At 38.5% G+C, this 27,094-nt stretch overlaps 2 protein-coding genes across 2 annotated transcripts; both read right to left on the reverse strand.

Moving 5' to 3' along the window:
• Positions 1 to 1,397: 1,397 nt before the first annotated feature.
• Positions 1,398 to 4,618, reverse strand: LOC140924295 (uncharacterized). Its single transcript, XM_073374325.1, has 5 exons — positions 4,482 to 4,618; positions 4,261 to 4,399; positions 3,057 to 3,128; positions 2,777 to 2,849; positions 1,398 to 2,278 (listed from the first exon to the last, which is right to left on the reverse strand). Exons 1-5 carry the CDS (start codon positions 4,570 to 4,572, stop codon positions 1,883 to 1,885), a joined length of 771 nt encoding a protein of 256 aa, XP_073230426.1. The 5' UTR covers positions 4,573 to 4,618; the 3' UTR covers positions 1,398 to 1,882.
• A 512-nt stretch (positions 4,619 to 5,130) lies between these two features.
• Positions 5,131 to 26,670, reverse strand: LOC140924285 (nuclear pore complex protein Nup160-like). The gene is made up of 38 exons (XM_073374316.1): positions 26,460 to 26,670; positions 25,890 to 26,097; positions 25,088 to 25,304; positions 24,091 to 24,284; positions 23,766 to 23,838; positions 23,322 to 23,410; positions 23,144 to 23,218; positions 22,648 to 22,745; positions 20,934 to 21,024; positions 20,143 to 20,211; positions 19,712 to 19,813; positions 19,466 to 19,570; positions 19,040 to 19,105; positions 18,550 to 18,649; positions 18,107 to 18,168; positions 17,781 to 17,884; positions 17,378 to 17,464; positions 16,835 to 16,935; positions 16,546 to 16,712; positions 16,157 to 16,290; positions 15,814 to 15,881; positions 15,575 to 15,737; positions 14,448 to 14,653; positions 13,983 to 14,065; positions 13,516 to 13,611; positions 12,352 to 12,446; positions 11,699 to 11,795; positions 11,417 to 11,522; positions 10,969 to 11,042; positions 10,404 to 10,496; positions 9,894 to 10,089; positions 9,054 to 9,180; positions 8,869 to 8,907; positions 8,165 to 8,239; positions 7,910 to 8,054; positions 6,881 to 7,006; positions 6,052 to 6,156; positions 5,131 to 5,802 (listed from the first exon to the last, which is right to left on the reverse strand). Exons 1-38 carry the CDS (start codon positions 26,657 to 26,659, stop codon positions 5,671 to 5,673), a joined length of 4,368 nt encoding a protein of 1,455 aa, XP_073230417.1. The 5' UTR covers positions 26,660 to 26,670; the 3' UTR covers positions 5,131 to 5,670.
• Between the last annotated feature and the right edge of the window lie 424 nt (positions 26,671 to 27,094).

Genomic DNA, 27,094 nt, shown 5'->3' on the forward strand with positions numbered 1-27,094 from the left:
CGCTCTGGCCGCGCGGAATAATAATGAGGCCTAGCAACTAGTTGAAGAACAAGGCAACTATCTTGGACAAAATAAATGGAACAGCAAACCCCCATCCCCCCAAAACAAGGATGAAGGCTCGCGAAGGGCAAAAACGCGCCATTTTCCCATCTAGGTTTTCCATTTATTTTGTCCAAGATTGTAGTTCTCGGTTCTCAGTCTGGCCGAGAGTTAGCCGAGACCCGGCCGAGAGTTTCACGACAAGGACACTACACCCCCTCCCATCCCACACCACGCTAAGGCTACGATGAAAGTATGTCCCAAAAGGTGAAAAAAGGAAGGAGAGGTAGAATACCTTTGTAAGGCTGTCTCATATGGCGTTTTTCTGGTATGTGAGTTTGTCTTCTGAGAACTCTCGCAAACACAACGGTAGTAAGCCGCAAAATAAGTTTAGCAAGATTTCCCCTGCAGAAGTCAACTTATCGTAGTCTTTAATATCCATGGACAAAACCTAACTGAAAAGTGGAAACGCAACAAAGATTACAAACTCGAGCCCTGAATAGAGCTGAACACCGCTTAACTGAAGTTTATAAAATATTGCGTTCTAGCCTGGGTCTGGGAAAAAGGTAAAAAAAGGGGTCAAATAGCAAATAGGAAAAATATCGGCGAGCGAGCTTTTTCCCACAATGCTGAGCCTGGTCCCAGGCTAATTGCGTTCGTTTTCACTTGTTAAATGCAGAAAACTAAGCTATAAAGCAGTATAAAGATTTCACTTTTGGCTGGACCATATCGGAAAGTTCCCAAGAGGCCTATACCTTTGCTTCCCGGTCATTTTTTGATGGTCAAAAAGTGTCTTTGGGTGGGGGAAGGGGCAAACTCATCCCCTGGGACTCTACCCTGAGGACGAAGTTGGGGGAAGTGGTTAACTTTTGCTTTTTAGTCCAAATTAGCAATTTCTTCTTTCTTTCTTTTTTGGTAATGGTCAAAATGAAGCTAGAAATCAATGTCTGGCGATTTGCTTTGATGCGAACAACTTACAAAACCAAGTTATAGAGAGACTGATTTCATCTTAGATTTTTCCCTAGGGTTAACCTAAGCATTTAAATTTGGAATTTTTTTCAGTGTTTGTTGATAAACAAAATCAACCTAGAAATGATGTTTGGTCATACGTTAGGAGTCCAAAAGTTATAAAGATTTCGATTTTGTGTGGATTATATCTATTTCGAAAGGGTAGTACCATAAAACTGTTATGAGAAGATCAAAAGAAATGATCTGCAATTGTAAAATGGCTGGCAAGACCACTTTTTGACAAAAAAATAAATCTGAAAGAAAACAAAATTAATAGTTACAGGCTTTAAGATGAAAGAAAAGATTGGATAACAGCATGCATTCTAGGACAAAAATAGTAGCTTACACTATAGCAATTCATAAGCATTCACTGGAAAATGCTCTTTATTTATTAACAAATATTATTTTTACATGCGTCATGTACAAAATACAAAAGTATCTCAATATACCTTATCAACAGCAACTTACATTTACTTTTTAATTCTAATAGTTCTACCTGGTGTTTGGAGCCGTCTTATCGTGCAGTCCCTGAAACTCATTCTCGGTACAAAAGGAACACTGTTTGTTCCTAACATTAAAGGGAAAGGAAGCAAGGTGGAGAAGAGCAAGAGACACTTTTGAATATCTCTTCCAAGTTTTCCATTTCTGATGCCACCTTTTAAGATAAACATATTTAATAATACTGTCCGTGAATTTTCAAGCCCCCCTCTTCCCCCCTCCCCCCCACTTTCTAGTATCCTTAGGTGTTTTATAGCTCAACAAACATCTTTTAACTTTATTCAATTTGCTACCCTAATGCTGTACAAAAAAAGAAATACAAAGTCTATCTAGTATACTATCTACGAGTCCGAGGATCACGACTACTGTTTATAACATTACGCACTGGAAGTTCAGTATTATGAGTTCCATTACTGTTATGTGATGATGCTAAGACAAATCCAGTATTATTCCCATTGTTATTTCCAATGCCATTGCTGCCGCGCATTTTTAACCTTGGATCACGTGAAGCATCAACCTTGGATGTTACATTTGCTTGAGAGTTTGTTCCATCTGGTCTACTGTAAGGGTGAAATCTATGAGACATGGAATTGGTCACATGATGGTTATTTGAGTTGCTCATTGCTGGTAAATGGTCCAGGGTGTGATTTTGATTCCTCTGCATTAACGATGCTGTTGTTGACGGTGTTGTAGATGAATTTGGCGAGTTTCTTATTTCATTTTGTTGAAGATTCTGGAAAAGAAATTCAGGTAACACAAAATGTAAACAATTAAGAAGTAGTTAAATTTCTTAAGAGCTATTTAATATATAAAGGGGGTCAGGCTTGTAGCCAGGTTTTTTTACCGGTAGATGTGATCAAGGAGGAGATGGACCAAATGAGGCCGAAGGGGCAAGTTTCTAAGGGGAGGGGGAGCTTTAGTTGTCTGAAACTGAGTTGTGCACTTCGAATGCATCAGCATGAGTCAACTAGGGGGTTCCGGGGGCATGCTTCCCCGTAAAAGTTTTAAATTTAAGCCCTCTGAAATGGCTGGAAATTTGAGTTTTTTTTCTAGCAGTGAAAAAAAGCCATTTACGCGTGCATGTGTGTGTTGACACGTACTGTCCAATTACAGGCATGATGCATTATTACTGTCCTATAACACTGTCCTATAAGTACTGAAATCAGGACAGTTGATAGACAATCAGAGTTAAGAATTATGTTACAGTTATGATTATTACTGTAATTATTACCTGTTTATATTGTTGAAGAAATTCTGCATTGGGATCACTCATATTTGGCAATTCGCAAAACACCATACAAAAGCTAGAAATGAATGTCAAAAAAAATTTAAAACAACTAAATCATTTAAACAACACTAAATAAATAACTAAATTTGGGTAAAAACAATAAGTGAAGGTGTGGTCAATATGACCTTTTATAAAATAATAATAAACCTCTCTACCAAGTTTATTGTTAATTATTCATTTTTTCTGTTTCCTGCATTAACATACCAATAACTCTGACACTTACTCTCCAACTTTTTCCATATGTCCCACTCGTCCAGTGTAAAGAGTCAGGCTTCCTTTCCATAACTGAGAGTACCTGAAAGAGTTTTAAAAAAAATTGTTACATGTGATCTGTAACATTGAACAGTGGATGTTTTACACACGTGCAACAGTTGTCGTGGAAAGAACTTTTCAGTCTAAAGAAAATAGAGATATCAAAATTATGTTTAGCAGGGAAAAGTGTAGCATAACAGTGACATTCAAAGGCCACTATAACAAAAACTGCTTTTAAATTAAAAATCATTGTTGGATACAGTTGAAAACTCTAATGACAAAGACAGCCTTTATTGTTTGCCATGGAGACTCTTGCCTTGTTGAATGCTAGTCATATTATAAAAAAAAGTAGTTTATAAAAAAGCTATTGACCACTATTAACCACAAACTGCTCTACATGGCAATTCACCTGGAAGGAGGCATCCAAAACATCTGGATCAGACCAGAATGGGTCTGAGAAACAGTGTTCTCAGATAGATAGCGGTTATAATGGCCAAATGGTAGCTTAATACAGGCTATGAAATACTTGATACAGATAAAGATATGAAAAAGGATGCCGTGGTAGGTGAACTCATTTCTTCCCTTATTTGGTGACTACAATAATGTAGAGGCACTTAGGTTCTCATCAACTGCTTCAGGCTTATAAGTTAAAGGAAGAGAGAAGAAGCTTGAGATGAGATCAATGAACACCCCCCCTTTCCCCTCCCCCAGAACCAGAAGAAATTTTGGCAAACTCTCCTGATACAAACCACTGTTATGAAAATATCAAAACCTTGATTTTGCAGTTCATGCATACAAAAGGGACTGCAAATTCGGTGCAAAGAGCACCAGAATCTACCAAGAAACGGACCATAAGGCCTAACTTCTAGCAACCCTCCCCTCCCCTAAAAGAATTCCAAACATTACAAATTTACTTCTCAGAACGTTTTTGATTGAGACGTGTCTTGGATTTTTAGTGAACGATTTGGAGTACATACAAGCTTTTCAGCTCGAATTTCTCCACCGGAATTGTCTCAGTTCTCTTCCCAAGTGATGGCCCAGGCTGCGCGAACACCTCCCCCCGGAATTCTACTTTAAAAAATGCGACAAGGAAATTTGAAACCTCAAGGAATTTCAAGACATTCCGCGATCAAAAACGTAGCCTCAAAAAAGACGAGGAAAGTATCCGTCCTTACCCTCGAACAAACTTAATGATATCTCCTGGTTGAAGGATTTCTCCAACTTCATCCCAAACAGACACCGTAACAGAACCGGTTTTGTCGGCCACTCGACATGCCCGAACAACATGGTCATCTTTAGTTTTGGTGCCTTTGCCTAAAAGAAACAGCCGGATAATTGACCGTGAATTTGTCATCCGAAAAAGCAGGGAGCGAGTGAAAGGATAGGGGAAGCTTACCAACTTCCAAAACTATGAATAAACAGTTTAAGTTTTTTATGCCGGGCCGAATATCTTTGATATCCGTGAAATGCCTTGTGTCATCCGCCATTACATTCTCTTTACTGCGAACTATTTCTCAGGAACGAATCATCTCGTAGTTTATATGGAGAGCGGATCAATGACGTCATTTGCACGTGTTACAAATATTGGCCGGGACTTCATTATTAAGAATATCGGATCGAAAGTTATCTCGGAAGAACAGAATGGATAATGACCAGTATACTGAAAATAAAATATCACTTACCAGCATTTAAAATATAGAGCAAACCCAGAGTAGTGATCTGAGCATTAATTCTTTGCAGATTCCTTTGTAAAGAATTTTGAAAAAAGTTCTGGACTTCCGGGTGTAATACGGCTCGAACAATGCTAATTAAAATTATGTCGTATTTACATACATACAACTTTGCTTATGAAGACTGTTCAGCTTGCCAACTTGTTAGCTACTTAAAAGCTACGTTGTTTTAGCTGTGAAGTTGTTCATGCGGGTAGCGTCAAAAGTTACGGATCTTCATTGTCAGTCTCGTAAAAGTCCCTTCCAATCCTTTCCATAAAGCTTTCATCTCCCACTTTCGGTCCAGAGAAGTAATTTATTCATCCAGTCCAGAGACAGATTAAAGATATTTATTATTTCAACCTAACTACAGAGGAGTTGTTAGTTATCCGCTCAACACCTGGCTTGCAGATACAGAGGGTTCAAACTGACAAGGGATGATTACAAATAAACTAAAGGGAGGGATGCTGCTAGGTAGTGAGTAATGAGAGCGAAGGAGTCAGGTTTTGTCGTTCCACTAAATCTGCAAATCACTTTATATAATCAGTCTTCCCTCGCCTCATTACTCATTTAAGAATGCGACTTAGTCTGGTTTAGTTTTCAGTGATGTCTAAAAAGTATAGTTTACAAAAATTTGTTACAAGAAAACAACTGGCATATATATTTGGTTTAGTATAAACGGAAACATTAACGGTTTTTTTTTAACCTATTAATCGGTATAAAGAAATGAAAGTGTCTGTTATTTTTTTCGCAGATGATTGACTTGTTTTCGTGGCCTGTTCATATCTTTTTTTATATCTTGTATGCATTTACAAAAAAGGGCAAAATGTATTTATAACAGATTATAAACTAAGTCTTTTTTTCGAAAACATGAGGTCATTCTATGGGAATTGCCTCCGCTGCGTGAGACCGCTGGGCACGTTTCCACTGCGCTGTAGTCATGTCACGTGACACCGTGACAACTTGATCATGAAATGTGTCAAGCTGCTCTACAAGCTCGTCGCGTGCCTGTACAAAAGACAAACAAATAGCGCATAAGAGTAGTGCAATGATATGTTAATCCCCTAAGTTCCTGTAACGCTATAGCCTTGCCCACGGGTGGATAACCCTTCAGGAAGTCTAATAATACTACTGACTGTGGTCCACATGATGGCTTTTGTCAGTTGTAAAACTGGAAATTTGTCTCCCTTAGAATTCTAGAATCAGACGGCGGTTCAAAAAGAGCAAATGAAGAGTATTTGACGTAACAGGACGTACCTTGGCTAATTCTGAGTCAGGTTGTACATCTTTTAACAGCACTAACAGCTGATCCATTGCCGTATAAGGAAGCCACACACTTGGACTAGTAGCGTGCAAGGCATTCTGGGAATAAAGTAATTTGACGTCAGTGATTTCTTCTGAATATGACATTTTTCGAGTGATACTGAGGCCTAAAGCAGTTTGTTAATAATGAACAAACCTGACACTGTAGAAGACAGACAGAAAACGCAGTACAAAGAAAGGTAAAATGGTACCATGTTTGAATAGGCGATTTGTACGATGACGTCTTCTGACTTCTACTACAAGAATCCATCAGAGTTTCACTTTCTTGTGCAAATTAGGTCTTGTTAACCTCACTGGGATTAAATGTGAAAGGAAGAACGAAATGGCTTCTGGTTGCAGTAGTGGTAAAATGATCGTGCAAATGGCCTATAGATCTTTTTAGCATGCATGTTTTGCTCTCCCAATTCAGAACACATGATGTTCTCAACGGAATATGCCTTTTGTCGTTTCATAAATTATGCATACATATCCAGGTGGATACACGAACATAGGACGATAAGTGAAAGAAACAGATCTCTGGGGTTACATCACGTGGCTGAAATGGGGAAACAAAACATATAAGCTAAAAAAAGGTCAATTATAGGTCACTTTTTAAACAAAAACTGGTAATCGGCCAAAAATGATCGATACCAAGCCGGAAATGGTCGGTAACTAAGCTGAACCCTCTCAAAGCGTTCGGAAATCGTGTCTAAGATTTTAGAACTGGTTTTCCTCTGATACAAGATTAAATAAGGACAAAATTCATTGTTGTTAAAGTGTTTACCTTGAGACCGAAGTATTCTTTGCCGTTGCCAAGAACAGCTTGAATGTATTCTACAGCGAGTGTGACTGCTTCAATCAGCAGATCGTAATTAATGTACAAGCGGAGTAATTCAGGAGCATTGACTCGCTGTCAAATAAGGTACATGGATATGGAGTTATTTTTACTGTAATGAACCTTGTTGTTAAAAAAGGCACAAACTCAAGAAGCTATCCATTAATTAAAAAGGCTGGTTTTCACTAGCGACGGAGTCGGAGTCGGAGTCGTAATGAGAAGCGTAGAGCTTATGATATAGTGAAAACAGCGTTCCGATTCCGCTTACGACTCCGTCGCTTATGTTCCGCTTATGATCTAGTGAAAAACAGATTGTCGGAGTCGGAAGCAGAAGCAGAAGAACCAAACCAATCACAAAGCGTGGGAACGTGCATTGTGATTGGTTTATCCTTCCGCTTCTGCTTCCGACTCCGACAATCTGTTTTTCACTAGATCATAAGCGGAACGTAAGCGACGGAGTCGTAAGCGGAGTCGGAAGAAATGGAAACGTTCTGATTCTTTTGACTCCGATTCCGTCGCGCTTATGACTCCGCTTACGACTCCGATTTTTGATTTTCACTAGGTCAGAAGCGCTCTTACGAGTCCGCTTACGACTCAGACTCCGACTCCGACTCCGACTCCGTCGCTAGTGAAAACCAGCCTTTACTTGAAACCCCATCCAAATCAAACTAATAAAGCAGTACTTTCCTATGGCACTGTTCAGTCAAATGTTCTACCTTTTAGACCTTTGGATGAAATCGTATGGTGTGACCATTCAAATGAAAGCTACTGAGCAGTACTTTCCTGTGGTACTGTTTATTATGCTGTACAAGGTGGTTCTAACTTTTGAGTCGTGTGGATGAAATCCTATGGAGTGAGCATTCATGAGTTACTGTGGTACTGCTTATCATTTTGTACAAGGTGGTTCTAGTTTTCGATTCATGCAGACTTCATTTCAGTGTCATTTTCCGATGGACGACATGTTCACACTGATCTCACCTTGTAATCATTCACAAGCCACGTGGGCAGTGTGGCGCCAGCTGACAGCAGTTTAGTCGCAACACATCTGTAATACACGTAACCATCACGTGATCCAAGCCTGTCAAGGTAGAGTTTCAATAGCTGCCAGGCCTGATCTGCAACACTGTAACAACAACAAAAACAAGAATAGTTTATTAGGGCGACAATATTTTAAATCATTCAAATTACAAGCCTTCACCGACTAACCGCACAATACAATGCACCCTTCAGTACCTTTTATAACCGGAAACCTGCGCCTCACCAAGGTCATTGGATAAAATCCAGTCCAAAGCGTCCTGCTCAGCCTGTCTGCAAATAATAGACAGTGGTTTGCATTATTATAAGACCTATAAGACCTATATTTTCAGTAGTGACCAACGGAGAATGAGGCAATCACGTACGTAGAACTTACGAAACGTCGGGGGGGGGGGGGGGGGGGGAGTAGTGAACAGGCTGCGATACAATCTTACCCGCGTATTAGGAGTGAATTTTACCAAAACTTCTACAAGAAAGAAGATGAAATATCGAGGAGCCTCTAGAAGTAAAGTGTATGATAGAACTCGCTAAGCCTTCGCTTCACGATGATAGTTATTTTGTTTTTGATAACGACGTGTCCACAGCGCATGTGCACTGCTGGTCACGTGTTCATCAGGCAAATGGTGTAGATAAGCTCTAGTTCTAATGATCCTACACCATCGCTTGATGAAGACCTGCAGTACGGATCAGTACACGGTGGAAACGTCGCAATCAATAGCAAAATGACTATCAAGAGACAAAAGATAAAAGAGCCTAACATGCAAGTAAAATTATTTAAACATCCTCTGAATTGTGGGAGCTCTATTTGGATGAAAATGATAACTGATCTGATATATCACATTAATGATAGTAGCAAAAAGTTCTCGTTTCTGTATTGTGAGTACTAAGTGTTGTTTAATTACCTGGTAAGTGCAGTCCCCTGATGAGATAACTTTACACACCTGTTACGAAACAAAAAAATAAAAATAAAACAAGTAACTTCTCCAAGGAATGACATCAGCTTGCTTTTGACGTTAAGAAAAAATGCTTCGCTAAATGAGACCGATTTTCAAATGCCAAATTATTCGAGGGACTTGTACTTCCTTACCTTGAAGCAAGTCCTTCAAATATTGTTTCTTTTGGCAAGTTAAAATGTGAGGCTACAGTGAAGGCGTTATCAAACAGGCCAGCCTGCGTCAATAATGCAACACTTTCCTGGGGTGACAGCAGAGGACCTACAAAACACAAACAAAAAAACAAAGTTCATTTTCAACTTAAAAATATCTAGTTACCAGAGGCCAGTCGAGAAATCACGTAGAACGACGGCCCCTGAAGAGATATTTTCAGAAAATCTGAAATCCTATAAGGGCGGTGGTGGCGGATGGGCCACTGTTTATCTATGTGGGAAAGTAGTTTGTAGGGCGTGGTCATTCCACTGAACCTTGGCAAGTTAACAGCAGTTTTTTAGAAGTGATCAATAGCGCCAAACTGGATGACCCATCGCTTGCTGGCAAGGGGGGGAGGGGAGCTCAAGAGGCAAAAGAAAACACGTGGGGAGATAGGTGAGGCCCTCAACTCTGAAGCAAACAGTCAGGTGCCGCCAATCAGAAGCCACATGAAGCCCAGTCAGCACCTGTGTAACCTCTCTTTTTGTGCTAACTGTGGCATGAAAAACTGGGATATTGATACTACCCTTCCATGGACGGGATGCTAGTTCATCATTGGGAGAGGACACATTCACAAACGAATTGGAGGGAGTCTCTGTCAGCGAACAATTCAAGTATTAAAGCAAACAACTGCACAAGCACATTTTTACAATTAAACTCAGGATAGGAAGGTACGTCCTCTGTATCAAATCCTTTGGGTTACAATAATTTACTAGTCAGTGTTACGTTTGGCTTACATCTCATCCATGGACAAAAACAGACATTTATATCCTCATTCTAACCTGTTGCATGAGTAGGATCAGCATCAATCTTGATCAACTGCAGCCTGGCAAGAACCAATAGATACTCTCCTTCCAAGTCCCTCATCTCTAGCACGGTTACTTTTCTCCGAGGTGCTCCTTTATGACCTGGGTAGGGCAAGTCACCTTCCTCGCCTTGCTTTCTTTTCGGAGACATGTTCGGGGGCTCAACAGGCTTCTACGACGATTTATGAAATGATAAATAGGAGGCATTTAACCCATAACTTCTTTTTGTAGTATTTACTAAGATGAAGGGTAAAGTGGTCGTTTATAACGCGTTATTAAAACGAAAGAACCTTGTGCATACAGTTGAGTAATAAATAGATTCTGTGGACGAAATCCTATGGTGTGACCATTTAAATGAAAGCTTATGAGCAGTACTTTCCAGTGGTACTGTTTATTGTGTTTTAAAATCCAAAGCATAGTCTAAGGATGCTTTCCCACGCCTTTATGATTGTTTGTTAAACTGTTAATGAACCTTGTACAACTTACGTTGATTTCAACTCTGTCTAAGGGTTTTACGATCCACGCATTTTTCGGATCTACAAGATGAAGAGCGTTCATTGCCGCTAAATAACATTTGGCCTAAAATGAAAATCACAGCAGTAAGTCATTGAGAAAGAAACAGACGATAATATTCTACCAAACGAAACACCAAACAAATAAGAAGCTCCTCATCTCTCAATTAGAGAGGAGAGACCATTACTGAAAATATGGATTAGGTCAGCTGAGAAAATTCCCCCCTGGAAGACCAGGTAAACAAAGAAAGTAGTGAAAAATTGGCCAAGGCACTCGTTTTCTCTCAAGAATCTTAAGGCATTATTAGACTTTCTTTGCTGTCTTCGTCCCTGCCACACACCAAAGAAAACATAGGTAACCCGGCAAACTGGACTGAAAACTTGCTCAAGCTACTGTTGCAGCACAGGAACCCAAGGTACACGACGTTCAGAAATAAAAATCATTTTAATCATTCTATAGCCTCTCTTACACTCCTTGTTGTGTTAAGTTTTCATCTCTTGCAAAGTCCTTATTGGATAATAGTAAGCTTTACCAATACCTGTTTTTGTAAGCTATCGAGTCCAGAGACCTCCTGACCAAGTCTCATCGCATGTTCGTACATTGCTGATCCAGCTGCAACATACCAGAATAAATGTAAGGTAGCAGTACCCAACAGAAAATTGTAAGCAAAGCACTTACGCGTTTTGTTAAAATACCTTAAAAGGAAACTGTTAAACTCAACAAAGTTTGGATTTACAAATTTTTTAGACTTATATTTTAATGAACGGTAATTTCTAGTTATCTACACTGTACTTGTTATACAAATTACACTTTCCTGCTTTTTTGAAGTATTTCCTTTTCTAATTATCGGCATTCCAATGCCTACTTGAATCAGTTTTGCTCTCTTATAGTGGAAACACATCCGTGATTGGACAACCCTGGTATGATGTATTTCTTTAAAAAACCATCTATTCTGCTAGTATTTAGACATTTTAAAGTTTTCTTACCTTTTCTGAAGTTTCCTCTGAATACATGGAAAGCGTATAACATGTCATAGTAATTGTGAGTTGTTATGTCTACTGTACGGGCATGGGACTCCACAATATCTTCAAACTAAAAAGAAAAAAAAGCATCCGAAGCCTTCAGTATTTTTAAGGCCATTAGACCGACCTCTCCTCTGCACAGATCACACAAATCAAGCTGAATACAATCATCTACATAACCATCACCTTAAAACTGAGCATAATTACAACATTTGCAAGCCTTATTATACATTAAGTATCAAGTACCTCATCTTGAAGGTTGATAAATGGGTATTCAATGAGTCTACGAGTTTCACCTCTTTCACAAAGAACCACCATGAACTTATGTAAACAATCCCGTCGTCTGAAAGTATAGAACATCAGTAAGATGTTGCCTTGACCCCTTAAGCCCCCTCCTCTCCATACACATCCATAAAGAATTGGTTGAGAGGAAATTTTTTAAGAAGATTGAAGCATTTTTTCTTATGGTGATCCCTTCATTCATTTTCATAACCTTTTCTCCTGATTAACAATATTGCTATTGTAAGAAGAAAATTAAAGTTGGCACTTTGAGAGTTAAGTTCAAAAAGCATTGTCATATGTTTACAGCTAGTAATTACGCAGTAACGTAAAAAATCATGGTTATGTGGTTGACATCACGAGAAGAGGGTCAGGCAGAGAAGAACAAAATCATCTACTATCAACACAGTAATCTATAATTACCTATAAAATCCAGCCAAACATGACCCAAAGCTTGATTGAGCTTTAATTCAGACTGTTGAAAATATGACCATCTTACACAAAATAGCCAGAATGGGAGTGTTAATTGTTAATGACTGAGTTAAATCTAATTTGCTCATTTAAACTTAGCAAGACTCCTGTGATATGAGGAATATGTCTTCAATTACAAAATGACTAACCTGACAGGATCAGGATTGGCAATCAATGCATTATATGCCAGATCACTTTGTCCTAACTCCAGATGATGCTTGAAAATGTTTGACCAAAGATTAGGCTGGAAAGAAAAAAGAAAGCAAAGTAACAAATTAAGCACCAAAGATGACTTTATCCATATCCAGCAACCTGACATAAAATACAACCATCTATCCACACCTCTTGTATGTATTTACTAAGTTTTCCATTACAGTACATTGGATAAGATCAGCAGGGCTTACTAGAGTTTGTATTATTTTGGTAGACTTTGTTCACAGCTGAAAAACTTACTGTAACTTACTACTTAACTAAAGACCATTCTTGCAGGTGACAGGTTCGATTAAAAATATAGATAATAAATAAAACTTGACAATAACAACTGCCACCACCATCTTGAAAATGTAACACCAGCAAACAATATTGGTTAAGCCGCCACAAATGACCACGCCCACCTCAGCTCCCCCCTCATTTTTTACTTCTGCTGAACCAGGAGACATCTATCTTAAGAGGATGGTAACAACACCCTGCAAAATGGTAACCTCTTCCTGACCACACCCATATAAAGAGGAACTCAATCTCTGCCACACCTTGACATACATGGATTTGATTTCCATCAGAACAACTAATTACAAGCAGCACCTATTCCTGAACACAACTTGCTAAGCTTCTTTTTTTTCAAGATGCAACTCTTCCAGACTGCACCCATTGGTAAATAAGCGACAACTGATCAGATTGAAAAGTGTGTCTTTCATGTGGCAGAACTGTGTATGGTTAGGTATTTGAAGGGGACTACCCCCTTTCATTGGATGAATCTTGGGGCATCCTCAAGGGAAATGTTTTTGGGAGATTTCCTGAAAAGTGCATTTCAATGCATTTTTGGCAACCAGGGGATAAACTTTTAGTTACACATTATTGACTGACATTTGCATTAATCAAACAAAACTGTTGGAAACAAAAATTAAATGAAAGACAATGGAACTAGACAGCAATTTTAGCTGTTTGCTGGAGCTTCTAGAGGACCATGATGGGGCATGATGACCCTATGATGACCCTATGATGACTTTTAGGTGACCTACACACTCACATACAGGCTAGCTTCACCATTGCTGGCAGACATTAAGTAGGCTGGTAACACTGTAAACTGTACTCACTATGTTTGAATCATCAGGAGGAGCCAAGTCAAGAGCAATATGAGCTACTTGGATGACATAGTCAGGAGCATCAAACTGTTCAAACAACTTCATGACCTGTTGAAAATAATTATATACACTGCTAAGTTAACAACAACAACTACAAAGGCAAAATGCTTCTTAAGGATGTCAGATATTGCACTTGGTTTTGCTTACGGTGAAGTATGCAGATACCTTACTATCTGGATCTACGGTTTTAAGCAGTGAGCTTACTTATACTTTTCTGTGAACTTCTAAATTAAACAATCCTTGGTGAAACACAGTTAGTTAAACTTTGTTAGTCTTGCAGGTAACAAAGCTAAAATATCCACAAAGGGGTGCTTCCTACATTGAGTTAATCACCGAGTGTATAACTTTGCATTCTTACGTCAACCAAGCCAATATACTATAAAATATTTAAGCATGCAACACTAGGTACCTTCACCGACCTTTACATAAAACAGGACAAGTAATGTTGGGATGTCTGTGGCATCAGTTTGGAGAACCTTCGACATAAGGGAGTCTTTTGAGCCTACAATACATGGTAGAAAGCACAGTTAAGTTTCAAACAACAACTAAAGTGTACTTACAACAACATTGTCTAGAGTTTAAGCTGACAACTGATCAAATCATTTGTTACAGAGCCAGATCCAGACCTTGAGATAAGGGGGGGCTGGTCATCCAGACCCTTAGATAAGGGGTGGGGGGTCTCCAAAAAAAATTTTTTCCGCCTTTCAGGCCTCACTTTGGTCTAAAAATAAGGAGGGGCCTGGATCCGCCACTGTGTTAATGCAATATTTCTTGTTATTCTCATAACTGTAGGTGCAATACTTTCCATACCATTGAGAGGCCATGTGACCTACAGTTAATCATGATCAGGAAAAGAATAAAATAGAGAAATCCCCAATACTCACCAATACCCCTTGCAGCCTTCAAAAAGTATCCCAAGGCTTTGTGATATTCTCCCAGCACCAAATGTGATTGGCCCAGTAGAAAATGCCAAGATGATTGGCAGGTGTCACACCAGTAGCAAATCAGATGGGCATACTCTTGAATGTGAAGATACTGATAACTGGTCAGCAGGAACTCAGGAAAGAGCACACTCTCCTTGGGAGGCCAACTATTAGGTCAACTATGTTAAGGTACACACTCAAAAGTAATAGTTACAGTAGAATTTTTATTACAAGGTCAGTGGTCTGACATAGTGGTCTGACAAAGAGTTGTACTGAGGAGCAAGGATAAGAACAGTCAGTGCATGGCCTTCTGAACAGGAGGTTCCAAGTTCTCTTTGTGACTTCAAATCCTTGTTTTGACTTCTTTCATCACAAAGCAATGATGGAAAGAAAAGGGTTACATAGATGCATCATGAGCTTCTTGTACTGTTACAAGTTACCGACCTACAATAAGGACCTTTACCTTTTACCTCCCTTATCAGGTAAACCTGGTACACACACAACAGATTAACATCCCATCAAGGGGCAACCAGGCAGTGATGACCCTAACTACACAAACTTACTTGCAACTAAAGGGATGGTGTGATAAACAGCTTATTGGACTCCAAATAAAGATCAGGCCTTGGTTGTTTGAATGTTGGATAGCGCTATTGACCAGATAAATTGCTATCCAGTTGATAAGTGTTAGGCAATCCAATTGCCTATCCAGTGGATAGCACTATTCACCTTTTGAACAACCGGGGCCAAAAGTTTAACTGGACGATGCCTTGATGTACTGTCTCCTATAACGAAGATAGACTATGACCACTGTCCCTTCCCATATAGGTTACAACTGGGTTGCCAGAAAAAAAAAATTGGGAGAGCAGGGCAAACTCATACAGGGCACACCCGGGATGTAGCAAAGGGATATATTATATTGCTTTTCCCTAGCACAAAGGATCCAGGTATATCTTCGGTAATATGAGCAAAAGGAATGTGATGTATGCAAATTAATTTTAACCTTATTAGTAAATGAAGGAAATAGTAAAGGAAATGTTTAGTTTACTAAACAAATTAATGAAATATTCATAACAGAGTGCAAAGGATACAGAAGGTCCAATAAAGTGTAAACAGCTTGGTTAAAGTATGTGGACCACAGGAGTTGTGGATCTTGCTCTTGCATTTCCTTGAGTACATGAGCCAGATGCCTCCTCAACTGAGTACCACCAATACCACAAAGAAAGAGCTCCCCAACAGACAGGGAAGGGTCATCTGAGGAGAGCAAAAACACAACAAATTTAACTTCTTGATTAACAGACAAGTTGAGGTCTAGCAGTGTGAGTCTTACCAAAAACTGCCTTTGAATCCTTTCCATCATTTATTTCCAGGGCTGCTAACTGTTTTAAGTTTGATTCTCTGCAAGAATTATTAATAATTATTTTTGGTCAGTAGTAATTTTAGTCATGGTATCTTACAGACAATTATTATGCAAAGTTTTTCCAGAAAACATCCACACCCCTCCTTGAGAGGAAGATTAGCAAAAACATGATGGAAATTTCCTTTAAGCTACACCAATAGAAAGTTTGAGGCTTTACCAGAATCCTGTTTATTTACTTCATTTTAGAAATTTTATTTACGCATGCATCAAAATTTTTCAATCTGCAAAGCAGTCGTTAAGCTTGGATACTTACATAGCATTTGATGGAGTAGGAGTGACAATTTGTTCCATGATCCAGTGAAGAGCAAAGTATGACCTCAGTAAAAACACTGTCTGTGGAATATAAACTGATGACACATCCCCTGCTGTCCTGACCTCTAATCCAATCTGGATAAACAAATAAAAATGACAATGCAAACCAAATTTCAGTGCACTTTCCTATGGCATTGTTTATGATACTCTAATATTTATGATGAAGTTGCAACTTTTAAATCAGTGAAACCCTGACAAATCATTGCTACAGTTGTCTGTATTATTAATACTACAGCTCCTTCCTAATAATTTATCAATTTGTTAATAATAGTAATAATAAATTACTGCTACAACTGGAGGTACTTACAAGATGAAAATTATATAAATTACCTTATGAATGCCAAGCTTTGTTACCAAACTTAGAAGCACGAGGAGGTGTTTACACACCGACAATCGGGATGTAACTAATTGGTGACAAGACTTGGAGAGGAGAGACAAAGACAAGTGACTGCTGAATAAATGGCTGCAAGCCATTAAATGAGATGCATCAGACAAACCTAAAACAACAACAACATAACACCACATAAATGAGAACCCAGCTGTTTAACACCTTATAGGAAGAAATAACTTATATGTACAAGCTTTGATGTCTACCTGTGTTACCATAGTGAAATCTTACCAGTATCCTGATCTCCTGTACCATCTTTCACTATGCCTTGAATATCTAATCCTTGAAGAAGGAAATCCAGACACTTGAAAAAATGGTTGACCTTATGTAAACTAAAAGAGAGAATAGTTTGTTATTTCCAAAAATTATATTATTTTTTTCTAATTTAACGTTAATTTTAAACTCGGATTACCACCTTTTAACCTTCAATTGTGTTATGGTCTCACCCTGCTTTACAGACACCTATTTAATATGGACACCTCATTATCATGGACAGTTTCCTTTGTCCCTGGGAAAAAAAAATCCGTACATTTTATTTAGATTCAACCTGCTTAATATGGTCACTTTCTATGGTTCCCTCAGTGTCCATACGAAAGGGGTTTGATTGTACCAATATTAGTAGACATTGATTCTTTAGATTGCTATGGTTACTTCGTTACAAGTAGTTGCACCCACTTACTTTGCTTGCCTGTGCCTTACTACTCATTGCCAGCACCTACCATCTATATCCCCCTTTCCCCAATGACAACTTAATTAAACAAAATGCTTTTGTACCTGGTCTCCAGCTCCTGCTGAAACTCATACAAAGCATGTCCATCCACACCCTGCTGTTGCTCCAAATCACTGCCATCACTATCATCACTGCCATTTAATAAAGTTAAATATTACTATTAAGTAAAAGTAAACTTAACTTGCTTAAGAATTTTCAGTCCACAAAAAGTTATTAATATTTATTTGGAAGAAAGAGAATTCTGACCAAAAAGCTCTGAAAAAATTCTGAGCTCCAGGTAAGACTAAAACTCACGACCCTCTGAGTTCTAGGTGGAATGCTTTAACCACTGAGCTACTAAGGGCTCTGTGGCGAGCAAGGTTAAAATTTAATTATAACTACACCAGCCATACAAAAAAATGTGAAAAAGAGAAACCTTCTACTCTTTTCTGGAGTCTATATACTTACCTTACACTGGTTAAGAGAAATGTAGCAATGTGATCTGCAGTTATAGCAGGGTTAAGCTGATATTTAACATCATTGTCAAATGCTAACATTTGTTCTAGGGTCAGCTGAATAAACAAAAAGAATGTAAAAATGTTAAAACTTCCCACAAAGCTAAATCCGTGCTCTGTGATCAATATCAATATTGCAAAACTATTGAACAAACCAAGAGGAGCAAGCAAGGGAAGGTTGGTTTCGCTGCATTGGTTGAATGTCACTTCCACAATATAACTCCGTGGTGACAGGATTATCAACTGGAGGAATATACTGGAACTGGGATTGTATCTTACCTGTTGTGAGACCATTTTGATAAGATTACAAAAATCTACAAAGGACGTCTTCAGGGCTTTAGCTGCAGATACAAATAACAATGCAAGAGTTTATGTTACCAACAATGATTCACAAACATGTATCAACAGGACAAGTCAAATCAAACTATCGGTAGTATATTGGGGGAGTGGTGTAGTATAGTATTGTAGTTTAACATCAGGGAAAAGGAAAGATACAATATAATTTCCAAACAAATGGCAATAAACCAGCTGCCAGAATAATCTGTATTACTGTTATTGTTAGGGGGAACCAAATCCTAGTTGAAGTTCCCAGCTGAATTTTGGTCCAAGTCCCAGTTACTACAGAAAAGCAAAGACCATTACAAATCAATGTCTAGTAGATGTTAATTTTATTGGCTGCAGTAGCCACAAAGAGTTAACAAATTTATTAATTATGAACAAACCAGCAACAGGCTCTTGGGAAAGAAGCGATACATCCATTGGCTCTGGGGAAAGGTGGACTTCTTCAAACAGATCACATGGTCTCAAGAAAGACAGCATATCCTACACAACAGCACAGTGATGTTAATGACACATTCTCCATCTGAATACTAAATTAGTTTTCTTTCATAGTGTAGTACAGTTGATTTTATACAGGTGGTACTGTCTTTTGTTGGCATCATCAGTGACATAATCATCACCATTATTACTATTATTACCATCATTATCATAATCATCATTGTCGTCACCATTACATGTATTGTAACTATCATTGCCAAATCACCATTATCACAATCATCACCAACAACATAATCACAAGGACCATCATAGTAATCACCATCACCATCATCACTAACATCATCATCATCATCATTGTCATCATCATCAACAACAACAAAATCTTATAACATCATATGCCATGAAAAAAACTAGTGATTCAAGTCCAACATTTACCTTTCGAACTAAACTGACCAAACCTGTGTTGTTATCAACAAAAATACCCAAGACTTTACTCGCAACCTGAAAGGAAAGAGGATAAAGCAAGTTAATTTAGCAGACATCCTTGTCATGTCACAAAATATGATGCTTGTAAACAGAAATGGAATACTATTGATCTAACATCAATTTAGTGACAAGAAAAATAGTTTCAAAGTAAAAGAGGTCTTATCAAACCTAGTAGAGACAGGTCTACAGTTCCCTTACTTTACTTCTAAGGAAACAGGAGATGCCAATACACAGGCTAGGCAATCACTAACATGTGACCATTATGTAAACACCATCACTCAGTGGTAGTTCATGTGGGTGATAACTTTCATTTCCATTTTTCATTAATGGTTAATATGAACATTAAGATAATCAGATGAGTATGACAAAGCGTACTTGATGGTACTGTACAACATAGCTGAAGAACTTGGACCAGCAATGAAGCTGCAAACTGTTAAACTGATCATGAAGCATCTCATAATCTGGAGCAGACATCTGAATCTAAAGAAATAAGAACAAAATGAATAGAAAGCATGATCGGGGTGCCTTATTATAGAAGGACGATAAAAAAGGCAAGATGACATTTTAATATTACTGTGCCTTGTTGCAGCCTCAAAGTAAAAGTGTTTTTAAAACACAAACCTCAGAGTCTATAAGATTGATTACAGCCTGTTTAAGGTCTCTTCTTGAAACTGTCTCATCAACTTCATTGACAATGTTTGAAACTGGTAGATGACGATAAATCTGTTAAATTGCAATTTATCCAAATTTAATGTTAATCATTACACTGAAATTTTATTTAAAATCCCCCAAAACCGTCAAATTTTACACTATTAAAATCAGCATGCATTGAAGTAAACAGATCAAGTTCTACACAAACCACAGGTTACCAATGTAGCAAGCAAGCTTCAAGTCACCTCGTGGAAATAGAGAGCCACAGGACACTCATTTGACACTCAGGTTCCCTTTTTGAACACAAGACACAGGCTACCCAATTATCGAATGAGATGCAGATTGAGCATGCGTAACTGGGACTTAGTAAGTTATAGAACTAAGTGCTTAAAGTGACAAACCTGCATGGCCTTCAGAATGGTGTTATTTGAAAACCTTCCAGGATAGAAAATTTGCTCCAGATACACTTCCTAGGAGAAGATCACCCAGAAACTAAGTTAGAAACTTACAAAACACACCATTAAGGAAATAAATATATAAATAAAATAAATAAATAACGATTTGGAGTTAGCAAATCCACATATTGGTTCTTCGTCTACCTGTTCTAGATTGAATTGGAATTTGAAAATGTTGGTTTTTGAGGAGAGGGGAAAACCGGAGTACCTGGAGAAAAATCTCTCGGAGCGAAGGAGAGAACCAACAACAAACTCAACCCACGTATGGCGTCGACACCGGGATTTGAAACCAGGCCACATTGGTGGGAGGCGAGTGCTCTCACCACTGTGACACACTTGCTCCCTGTTAGACAGGAAAACATGCTTTCTGTATGTGTTTCAGATTTTGGCTGTTAACAAACAACAGAATTTAAAACATTTTTCCTCACTTTTTAATTCTTTCTATTGTAGGGTGGGACCATGTGAACAAGTTAAGGCTGGGGTGGAGGGTGGGGGATACTTCCTTATTTGGCCTTGTACAATGTGTACAAGGGTGGCTGCTAGACAGGTTACATTTTTTGCCCCTCTGTCCTTAAAAGGACATACAATTCCATACAATCTTGTTCTAGACAAGGTCTTAATGTTTCAGAAAGAAACAGTGTAGGTATTTTTAGGGTTGCAAACACTGCACCTAGCCCCTGGTCCAAATTTGCATCAAGCAGCTGCTCCCTCCAGATAAGACTACTTAGTTGACTCACTCTATGTTCTTTGTAGGTTGCACTCTCAACATCAAAGTGATCTGTAGGTTCTAAAAACACTCTTGTCCAACTTGTCTGTTGCAGTCCACCTCTGAAAGATAGTGATAAACTTTTATCTAACCTGAATGAAACTTCACCTTCCTTTATAGAAAGTTTTACAACTCAATTGTAAAACGCAGTTAATGGAGCGTGACGCCCTCACTCAACAACATGTAACGCAGTGTTATGCTATAGCCCTTATCAAATCTCGTAGAAGTTTACTCGTGGTGGGTAAAACTACTGGGTAGTACGTAAAATCACGGCTATAGCTGGGAAACTACTGATACAATAGCATTCCTTGTTTTTTGTTGCAGTTGAGGCTAGTTTCTGATGTATCGCTCGTTTTGTATGGCTAGTAAAAATAATTTTCCTCATGCATATCTCGTGGAGCACTTTAGGTGCACGTTCTGTTCTGTAGTACAGTATTTTTCATTGGCTTACCTTGTGATAGCACTCGGACTATAAAAGGCCTAGTAAAAGTCCTGTGCCTCATTCCGAGCTGTATTGCGAAGTTGGTTACTTCAACCGTCCTAAAGTTTTGTAATTCCCACCCTTCCCTCCCTTTGGAGGCTTTGTTGCGGTTCCCAATAAACACGGGCTCACCGCTTTCTTTCGCTTTCGGTTTAAGTCTCACGGCGACTTCCCCAAGCTTTGATTTTAACGCAAACTTTTATATTTGATTGTATTCCAGCACGTGCCGGCAGAGTCGGCTCGTAGTGCTGATAAGATAAAGTTCCCAGAACAAAATATTTGCCTACACCGTTCCATTAAGTTGCACGATGCTGGCCGGAGGTTTCAGCTCGTAGTGCCGTGGAGTGTTAGGCCGTATTAAGTTTGTTTCTTTCGGACCTACCTGAACTTGTCCGATCCGGCGCGTGTAAATTAGCGCCGGGGAGATAAGTAAGGCTTTATGGTCACGCTATGGAAGTCGTCCACCACGCCGATTGCGGAGCGGTGTTCCCCCCATTACGCCATCTGTTTGTTGTCTTATTTTATTACAGTTATTGTAAAGTCTAGCGAAAGGAACTACGACATTAACAGATATTTTTAAAGAGGACCAACAGCACAAGTCATAGTAAGAGCCCTGTCACATTTGTCACACACACAAGTTTTGCTGTTCTTTTTCTTTATGCCATCTTTTTGTATAAGTTTTCTAATAGCACTTAATTTCTCTGTTGTTCATGAGTGTATACTTCCTTCACCCTGCATAGTGCCACAAAACATTTTGCATAGTTCTGGACACCCTACATTCTTGATGGGTGTCCTTTTAGTACAGACTTGTCATTTAGGGTTGGGGCCATGGATTTTGCCTTGCTAATTAGGAATGTAAGCCATACAGTAGAACCCTGGTAACTTGAACTCTGAAGGGAAACTAAAAACAGTTCCAGTTACTGGGGAATTCGAGTTATCGGGGTAAATTTCAGTGAAAGGAAATTTAGTTCCAGTTAGCAGGTAATTCGAGTTATTCCAGTTTGAGTTATCAAGGTTCTACTGTAGTTATTTTGGTCGATGTAATATTGATATCTTGACCACAAGAAAATGTCAGATCACTAGATACTTTTCCCATGTTACTAGACTTATGTAACTTAAATTTTTTTTACATGTTCTGTAGGACAGCCCTGCAGTGTAAATGGATAAGCACTCCTCTTACCCCTCAACTAATAAAATCCCTTACCCTTCACTGGGTTTGACATACACCATTGTTTCACCCTCTGTGTTCCTCCATACTGTCCAAATATGGGATGGAGTCACGGCAAAGTCAACAAGATTCTCCTGGTTTTAAAAAACAAAATTTGAAAGAAATTGCTGACATCTGACTTTCATGCTTCACAAACATGCCTAAATTTAGGAACAAGCAGTCAATTTTTATTACAATTACTCGGTACAATACAGGGGCGGATCTAGGGGGAGGGTGCAGGGGGTGCGCACCCCCCCCCCCTGAGATGACCTGCAGTTTTCTAATACAACTGGTATTCTGCAAAAAAAAAACTATGTGGCTTATTGGTGTCGAAGTAGAGCAAGAGAAGGGTGCACCCCCTCCTGCAATAATTGAAATCAATGCTTATACAATGAGAACAAGTTTCTAGAAGAGTTTGTGTGAACACTCTTCATTATTGTTGTCATGGACAAGGACCTGTTCATTGCTGTCAGGATTAACACAATAACCTTACCTTTTTAAAATATGAGAATGAAATTTGTGATAGAATAATTCCCTCTTTTGCTGCTATTACTTCATAAACACAGAACTGAAAAGATAAAAACACATACAACAGATATTCAGCAAACAGTACACTTACCACAAAGCAGTTATCACCATATCAATATAAAAACTATTACCATAAAGCTGACCTGAGAGTTATCTGCTATACTCAAAAACAACCCAAGATAAAATCTTCCTGTCGCGGGATCCACCACTTTTCGAAGCAAATGATTTTGAGCTGCAAAGAATAATAATAATATTATTATTCTTTCCTGAAGTTAAAGTACATTGTAAAGTTATCTTCATTTCTTTGGAGTACAACATCTTAAAGGAAGCAAGAGCTATGCACTGGGCAAACAGTTTTCAGTTCTGTCTTGTTGGGAAGAATAAGCATTTTTAGCTCAGATTGACATTCAAGATGGATGGTTTTTTTGATAATCTAATTGATAATTTTTCTTGTTTTTTCCATTAAAGACAGCCTCAGATCAATATTACCAACAGTCAACACAAGAACATTACGCTGATTCTTTTGTGAGCTGCATGAACTTAAATGGCAATATCATAATCCTTGTGGCTGTGAATGTTTTCTTTACCTGGAGAGCTCTGAACATCAACATCATCAGAAATGTCTTCCAAAAGATCTTTAACATGAATACATGCTTGATCCTACAGATTTAAATCACAGAAATAAATAGATTAAAAGAAACAAGGAATGAATTAAACCTGACATGCATGTACATACAGTGTAGTTGTTAACACAAGCAGAGATATAAAAAACCCCGTAACCAAAGTAAAAGCTATTCATTAACAAGAATATTTCACACTGAATATGACCTCCCTGCTTCTAAAATACATTTTTAATTTTCTTAGTATATTTGAGCTGAATAAGATTTTTGTACACACACACTGATATCTCACCTGACAAGACCAGATCCTGAGTTTCAGGTCTCTGCAGAGTGTGAACACACACATGTGTTTCCCAAATGGATGGATAACCAAACTCACTACAGCATCAGCTGCTAGCATGTCCCTTCTGAGACTGGTGGGAACAAGACCTGACCACAGGCGCTGAATCATTCCTGCTTGTTGTAACTCAAACTGTTCAACTTGACCTGTATAAAGTGTTTTTACCAATAAGTTACATTTTATGTAACTACAGTAGTTTAGTTGGTTAAACCTTAAAACCTTTACATCAGCTCTGTACTAGAAATAGAAGCAAGTATAGTTGCTAAATTGAGAACACAGTTTCATAGGTTCCTTCATTTTGTCTACTTACAGTTTTAAACAAAATGTCTAGTCAAGTCAACAGAATGTCAGAAATTTAAGGGGTCGGAAGGTTTAAGGAAGACCTCCCCAGCCCCTTCTACACTGTCACTGAAAAATAATTACAGTTGACCCAGGAACTACCCATGACTGATTTACTATTATTGTTTTATTTCAACATTCCAACATTAAACACCAAATTTACAGACTGCTCTGCTTGCAAATCGAAGGGCTAATCAACAGGTGTAGGAAGGTATAGCAAATCAGAAAAATCCCATTTAGAACAACACCCTCAATTTTATTACCCTGTTTAGGACAAAGGACAAAATGTATGCCATCTTGTTTTCACGTTATGGTTACTGCTTTTGTATTATTAGTACAAACAAAATTCATCTACATGTAGCAAATCAAATCAATAGTGCAGGCAATACCTTTTTGACAGACTCACGTTAAATTACATAACCTGTTTAGGACAGCGAGGTCAAAAACCATACCCTGTACAGCGGCACAATTCCGTATAGCCCATGTAGGGGAGTACCCCCCCCCCCACCTCCACCAACACCTTACTCCATATATCAGTCCATTATCAAAGGTTTTAAAACATAAGACGGCTTACATGGATGGGATAACTATTTCTGCTATTTTAACTCACCATCAGTGCCTGGAGGTGGCAATTTAATCAACAAGATCATGCCTGTTCCTGTTGCTAAAGCAAAAAGGCAATTTCCATCCTGACAAAGCCAACTTGAGAATGTTGAACAAGAATGAGAAAAAGTCGCAGTGTTACAAGGTTCTTGTAGGTCATGAGGAGAGAAGTCAGTGAAGATTGATTGCTGGCTGCCCTCAGATGAAGAAGATAAGGCAAAGCCCTGCCGTAAAATAGAATTTTTCTCAATAACACTAATACACAGATGCGGCTTGTATAAAGCCAGAATTTATTTGGACTTTAACCAAGACTGGATGGAATGTATGGAACACAATCTGATCACGCCCATTTGGACCTCCTATCACTTGATATCTGATTGTGTGCATTTTGACATATCACATGAAAATTTTGTAGTGCACAGTGCTGGATCAAGAACATTTTGACCTTCACTCTATCTCACCCACACTCCCTAACCTTTATATATTACTACAATCAGCTACAAAATGAGCTGAGACACTTTGCCGTAAACTGGGCTTTCTTACATTTTACTGACTTCAAAAGGAGGAAGTATAGCTTTTCCCCCCTCATCTTCCCCATGCAATGTAGTGCCGATGTTCAAGCTACCTACAGAAAACAGCAAACACCCCAACTTTGAACAGAGGGGGAAGAGGAGGGGGGCAAATTCTTTTGTTCTCTGAAATCACCCTATTTGAATACTCCCAACTATTAAATACAAAATTTTTGTCGCTGATTGTAGTTATAGAGTCACTCGCAAGATGAAACTAAAAAGGACACAAAAAGAACTTGCATGTCTGTGAAGTCTTTCAGGATGAGGAAACACAATCCTATGAACACTGCTAGTTGTGGCCACTAAAACACTAATGTGTGCACGGGTTTCAAATATGTACACAGCTGGCAGAAGAAAACCACCAGCAAATTGTAATTTAAGGCTGTTCCCAGTGAGATTGTAATCCAATGATTGTTCAACCAAATGCAGAACATTGTCTGTTATTCTCCTACAAAAAAGAAACATTTATGTTAATTTATAAAAACGTCGTATTCCCTACAGAACTAAAAATTCTAATAATTATCATGATTATGTACAATTTGGAAACAACGTTTTCCCAACACATCTTAGATTTGGATGAGATGAGCTTTATAATATCTGCAAGATAAGATATCTCCGCCAGCTACTTTAGTTTAAATGAAGCTTTTCATATTACCATATTTTCGACTTAACAGCTGTTTGTTTGTGACGAATGGTTTGTGAGTACTTACACGTAACAGTTCCGAGCATAGCATAATCTGCATTAAGTATCACCCGTTAAAAGCTTCAGCTAAAAGGTATTAAGCTTATATTTTAAACTAAAGTACCGACCAGAAAATAAAGCGGTTTCTCGTGACAGCGTCCGCAAGCCCACTCTCTCGATACGCATATCCACCCCCAACGTGTGATTTCGCATAATCTTCATCTTTTACTGTTGTTGTCAGCGTGGTTGCTATCGTAAAATTAGCCGTCTTTCCACCATTTCTATCACTATGAAGTGCTACTTCTCTAAAGCTTCTTCCGTCCGCCATCTTGTTTAGTTGCCCGCCATGTGAATGGACGTTAGAACCCAGTCTTCGTAATTTTCCCACAAGACCGCGCAACGGCACAAGAATCATTCTTGGAAATATTTGTTGCTGACATGCGCATAGATCCGGGTGAACAACGCAGATCGTTAACATCGTTGTATTGGTAGTAACTCTCTTCACCAGAGGTTATCCCCGACATTCCATTATATTTACTGCTCTAAACCTTTCTCTATTCCTCATAAGCTCGGCTTCTCGGAGATTTCCCCGCCAAAGTCACTCCTCCCAAGTAATGTACAAATTTTAAATTTAATGTTAATTAACCTATTTATTATCGTTTTTATTCTTCTTGTAATTCATTGTGTGTGGCAAAATAATAAAATAAATAAAAAAAATAGTATTTTTTCATTTTTCAAACGCGCTCAGGATCCCATGCTCCCC

This window comes from Porites lutea, chromosome 14 (assembly GCF_958299795.1).
Source record: "Porites lutea chromosome 14, jaPorLute2.1, whole genome shotgun sequence".
NCBI classification, from domain to species: domain Eukaryota; kingdom Metazoa; phylum Cnidaria; class Anthozoa; order Scleractinia; family Poritidae; genus Porites; species Porites lutea.

Bases quoted from the DNA above. Each gene is read 5' to 3' on its own strand.
- LOC140924295 (XM_073374325.1), bottom strand. From the start codon at position 4,572: ATGGCGGATGACACAAGGCATTTCACGGATATCAAAGATATTCGGCCC. The intron at 3,129-4,260 runs GTAAGGACGGAT...AAACTCTTTCAG, and splicing joins ATCATTAAGTTTGTTCGAGG to GTACTCTCAGTTATGGAAAG. The intron at 2,850-3,056 runs GTAAGTGTCAGA...ATTCATTTCTAG, and splicing joins CATATGGAAAAAGTTGGAGA to CTTTTGTATGGTGTTTTGCG.
- LOC140924285 (XM_073374316.1), bottom strand. From the start codon at position 26,659: ATGGCGGACGGAAGAAGCTTTAGAGAAGTAGCACTTCATAGTGATAGA. The intron at 19,571-19,711 runs GTTTGTGTTTTA...TTATTTCTTTAG, and splicing joins TCAATCTTATAGACTCTGAG to ATTCAGATGTCTGCTCCAGA. The intron at 5,803-6,051 runs GTACGTCCTGTT...TCTTTTGTACAG, and splicing joins CTGACTCAGAATTAGCCAAG to GCACGCGACGAGCTTGTAGA.